This window comes from Xenopus laevis, chromosome 1L, assembly GCF_017654675.1.
Source record: "Xenopus laevis strain J_2021 chromosome 1L, Xenopus_laevis_v10.1, whole genome shotgun sequence".
NCBI lineage: Eukaryota > Metazoa > Chordata > Amphibia > Anura > Pipidae > Xenopus > Xenopus laevis.
The window spans coordinates 155,486,673-155,490,820 of NC_054371.1; the positions used below are offsets into that span (position 1 = coordinate 155,486,673).

At 35.7% G+C, this 4,148-nt stretch overlaps 1 protein-coding gene across 1 annotated transcript; it reads left to right on the forward strand.

Moving 5' to 3' along the window:
* Window positions 1–1,592: 1,592 nt before the first annotated feature.
* On the forward strand, window positions 1,593–2,564 carry LOC108695651 (olfactory receptor 10A7). The gene has a single exon (XM_018224448.2). The coding sequence runs from the start codon at window positions 1,593–1,595 to the stop codon at window positions 2,562–2,564; it is 972 nt and encodes a 323-aa protein (XP_018079937.2).
* The last annotated feature ends 1,584 nt before the right edge of the window (window positions 2,565–4,148 follow it).

Consider the following 4,148-nt stretch of genomic DNA (forward strand, 5'->3'; position numbering starts at 1 on the left):
GCTTGTCTTACAAATTCTGGATTTCAGCATCAGTCTGTACATGGGTGGCACACGCATGGTAAGTCAGTTCTATGACACGAGGGGTGCATCGTTAGATAAACAAGCCCCAGGGTGCTGAATCACATTTATACACAAGATGTAAATTAAATGGATACTTGGTAGACTCTTAATTTGTCATTTTTCTTCTCAATACAGTGTAAGAAAGAGATAGATAGATAGATAGATAGATAGATAGATAGATAGATCTGTATCCAGAACCATACATTGAAAAAGGCTACAGTATATGTAATTACATACATGACAGAATCTGATATTTTTTTTCTTCTACAAGATTGAAATTTTATATAATAAACTTTATATTAATTCATATCATGTTTACTTTCCAATGGTTTTGTTATCACAACATCTTGCTTAATATGTGGAGTAAAGGTCCAACATGATGGACAGATGAACTGTACACAGTGTCCCTGCATTGCATGTGTATAAAGCACGATATTCTTTTTCCTGTTGATATAAATAGAATAAGGTCACTAAATATCAGGTGGACATCCTGCTTCCGCTGTGTATTTATAGGGTTTGGAGGGGAAGTATGAAATGTATTCCTTAAAAAAAAAAAAAAACAGAGCTTAACTCTTTGATAACTATGCTATACAGTTTAATGCAGTGTGTAGATTGGGAAATTTAATCCTGGAGTAGGTATGTTAGAAAACTATGTTGCTTCTACACAGCACTTATCTTTTGTCTTTCTTTCTCTTCCTAGTTTCTTATCTTGCCTTTTCCCCTCTTTATTTCTAATGTGCCTACTTTCTGATTTCCTTTTTTCCAATACAGAAATTGAGTTAATAATACCTGTGATTGACATGGTTATCCTCCTGCACATAACAGACAAGTACTGTAGTGTTTTCAGAAGTCCATTATTTGGTCCATTATTTCTCATCCACTTATATAACTAGATGTTACCAGTCTGCCAATGTCGAACCCTAATAGAGCCCCAACAATGAAAGATTACTGTCTCTTTATAGCAAGAAAATAAAATTGCATTTTAGTGAAGAACCCACATTACCCTCTACACATCTGTACCCTCCATCAGATTTGTAATATTCTAATACCCCTGTAATTACTCATTCTTTTTAAATTCACTCTTCTTTGTCATTACCTGTTTGCATCATATTCTTCTTTTCTTCATTACTTTAATTTTTTTTCCTTTCTTTTCCCAGAAACCCAGTTCCTGGAACTAGTCTTCAACTATGTTTGGATTAATATTACATACACTCAGACAATAACACACAGATGAGGTGGAACACACTCATAGAGACATTCGCTAACCTCTCCTTTATATTCCCTACAGCCATTTTGTTAGATGTGTTAAACAACGGGAGCTAAAACTCAATCCTGTCATCACAAAAATCCCCTTATAAGTCATTCATAATCCGTTTCCTATCAGATCTCTGCTGGCACACAAAATAATATTAGTAATATTATGTTATGATATTAAGTATAATAAAGTATATTCTAGTAGAAATACATTCTGCCTTAGCTGATGAAACTATTTTCTTTGTAAAGATGACTATGTATCATTCTTATGAAAGCAGATGATATCCACACATGTAAAAATGTCAGAAAACTATACCCGCATTGATGAGTTTATACTTCTGGGCTTTTCCAACGTTTCTCTGAAGTTTCAACTCTTCCTTTTTCACCTCTTTCTCTTCATCTATCTCTTTACTCTGCTGGGCAACATAACAATCATTTCAGTGGTCACACTGGACTCTGTTCTTCATACCCCTATGTATTATTTTCTACGTAACCTGTCCTTCCTTGAAATTTGCTATGTTACAGTCACACAACCCAAGCTGCTTCAGACCTTTGTTGCCAAAAGCAAGGCCATCTCTTTCAGTGGCTGTTGTGCTCAGATGTACTGCTTCTTCACTCTTGGTGTCACTGAGTGCTTTCTTCTGGCTGTTATGGCTTATGACAGGTATGTGGCCATCTGCAATCCATTGAGATATTACAATGTGATGAGTAAAGCTACATGCCTAAGGCTGGCCATCATCTCTTGGGTTTCTGGCAATCTAATATCCCTTGGTCAAACAGTTTCCATTTTTACCCTTCCATACTGTGGCTCTAACATTATTAATCACTTTTTCTGTGACATCCCACCTCTGCTCAAACTAGCTTGCACTGATGTTTCTGCCAATGAAATTGCTGTTGCAGTAACTGGTTTTCTAGTTCTTCCCCTACCTTTTATTATGGTGCTTTGCTCCTATGGAAGAATCATTACTGCTATCATACGCATCAGCTCTAACAAAGGGCGCAAGAAGGTCCTCTCCACCTGTGCTTCACACTTTGCCTCTGTCACCTTGTTTTTTGGCACGGGTGCATTCACCTATGTACGGATGAAAACAAGCAACACACCTGATAATGACAAAATATTGTCTCTTCTCTACAGTGTGGTAACTCCTTTACTGAACCCCCTTATATACAGTTTAAGGAACAAAGAGGTAAAAGCTGGACTTAGAAAACTGTTGGATGGTAAGACAAGAGGCATAGAAACACAAACATAAATACTACAGCCCATTTGGAGCACCATGGCTTAACTACTAAAACATATTTAAATAAAAATTGGATTGTTCTGCCATAAGTATGGATTTATGCTGTCTTAGTAATCAACAAAAGGTACTGCATGTTTATATTATTATAATATATTTATATTATAAAGTTACGCAATTTTTGTTTAATTGGGAAATGGCAATTCAATAGTGCAGAGCTTTCGGGATAATAGATCCCATACCTGAATCAATATATAAACAAATTACTAGCAGCAAAACTCCATACTAAATATACATTTTGCCCCAAAATTGCTCTCAGAGAACTGGAATAACACAAAGAAGAAATTAAAATGATCTTGCTGTATATTACAAATATATATCCACGGCTGTCTTGCATGAAGTACCAGTTAGTCCTGGCATAATGCAGTATATTGTTACTGGTATGGGACCTGTTATGCAGAATGCTTGGGACCAGGGGTTTTCTGGATAACAGGTATTTCTGTAATTTGGATGACCATACCTTAAGTCTACAAAAAAGTCACTTAAGCTTTGAATAAGGTTGAATTATATCTTAACTGGGAATATGTACAAGCCACTTATTAAAGAGAAAAAGGAAATGGTTTTTTAAAAAGTGAATTATTAGATTGACATGGAAACTGTGGGAGATGGCCTTCCTGCAATTCAGAACTTTTTAGATAACGGGTTTCCAGATTGCATATCTGTATTCAGCTGTGGATTTAGAAAATGTCCGGATTCGTTATAACACACCAATATACTGCACTCCTTCACCTTCTTTAAGGTTCTCATCAGGGCTTACCAGTTATCACTAGGCAGTGATAACTGGGGACTTAAAATCGAGGTTTCACTGTACTTTGAATGAAATATTTTTCACTGTTTGGATGCTCCTGTATTATTTTTGACTAGTGATATAGACTAAAGCCTAAGCCTTTTTTTGGTAACTGAGACTGTATCCTGGCCAAGCTTGGCACTGCTTAATATAAGAGAACTGATAGCCTTCTGCCTCGTGATGCTTCTCTTGATTGGCATAAATATCCGTGTTTTAATGGATAAACAATGTTTTTCTAACTAAGAGCTATAACAGATCATATTGAATCCTGTTTAACTATATTTTGCATTTAAATTAAGCAAATGTCAGTAAAAGTATGGGATCTATTATCCGGAAACGCGATATCCGGAAAGCTTCGATTCACGAAAAGGCTGTCTCCCATAGTCTCCATTATAATCAAATAATCCAGATTTTAAAAAATGATTTCCTTTTTCTCTGTAATAAGAAAACAGTATCTTGCACTTGATCCCAACTAAGATCTGATTGATCCTTATTGGAAACAAAACCAACCAATTGGGTTTATTTAATGCTTACATGATTTTCTAGTAGACTTCAGGCATGAAGATCCAAATTATTGAAAGATCCATTATCCAGAAAACCCCAGGTCCCAAGCATTCTGGATAACAGGTCCCGTACCTGTACTTCAAGATTACATACAACTCAGGGCTGTTTGTGTTCACAAGGATTTTATAATTTGTTTAACCCATAAATGTGATTAAAGTATAATAAATTAAGTCTCATGGATTTCTGAA

Bases quoted from the DNA above. Each gene is read 5' to 3' on its own strand.
- LOC108695651 (XM_018224448.2), top strand. From the start codon at position 1,593: ATGATATCCACACATGTAAAAATGTCAGAAAACTATACCCGCATTGAT.